At 55.0% G+C, this 349-nt stretch overlaps 1 protein-coding gene across 1 annotated transcript in view; it reads left to right on the top strand.

Annotated features, from left to right (window-relative positions):
• CHD6 (chromodomain helicase DNA binding protein 6) overlaps positions 1-349 on the top strand; it is a gene marked incomplete at its 5' end in the record, with an annotated part of 24,353 nt that overhangs the window by 4,609 nt on the left and 19,395 nt on the right. The window contains one exon of the mRNA XM_010141624.1: positions 258-346. Coding sequence (XP_010139926.1) covers positions 258-346 — 89 coding nt within the window. The remainder of the gene's footprint in view (positions 1-257; positions 347-349) is intronic.

The raw sequence follows: 349 nt of genomic DNA, 5'->3' as shown, positions 1-349 counted from the left end.
GCCCCCCCCAGCCCCTCTCTGCCCCATGCCAGGCTGGGGCAGGTGGACCCTTTCATCCCAGTGTACTGGAATGAGATGGAGAAATGCTTGATGGTGATTAATGAGCATCACCGACTGGAGATCCCCAAGGCTGGGGGTGGCCCCAGGATCCTTGAGCTGCCTCTGGGTGATCCGTGGGGGCAGAGCCCTGTGAAGGTGCCTGCTGGCTTTCCCCAGGATCCTTAGAACAAAATCTAACTGTCAGTCTATCTTGGCAGTAAGGACACCCCTGTGGAGAAGAAGAAGAAAGGGAAGAGGAAAAATGAGATCCCAGTGAACAGTTTGGAATTTGCTCCAAATCTCCTGAGCC

This window comes from Buceros rhinoceros, unplaced genomic scaffold, assembly GCF_000710305.1.
Source record: "Buceros rhinoceros silvestris isolate BGI_N320 unplaced genomic scaffold, ASM71030v1 scaffold13910, whole genome shotgun sequence".
Classification (NCBI taxonomy): Eukaryota; Metazoa; Chordata; class Aves; order Bucerotiformes; family Bucerotidae; genus Buceros; species Buceros rhinoceros.
This window is presented reverse-complemented; position numbering and strand designations above follow the sequence as displayed.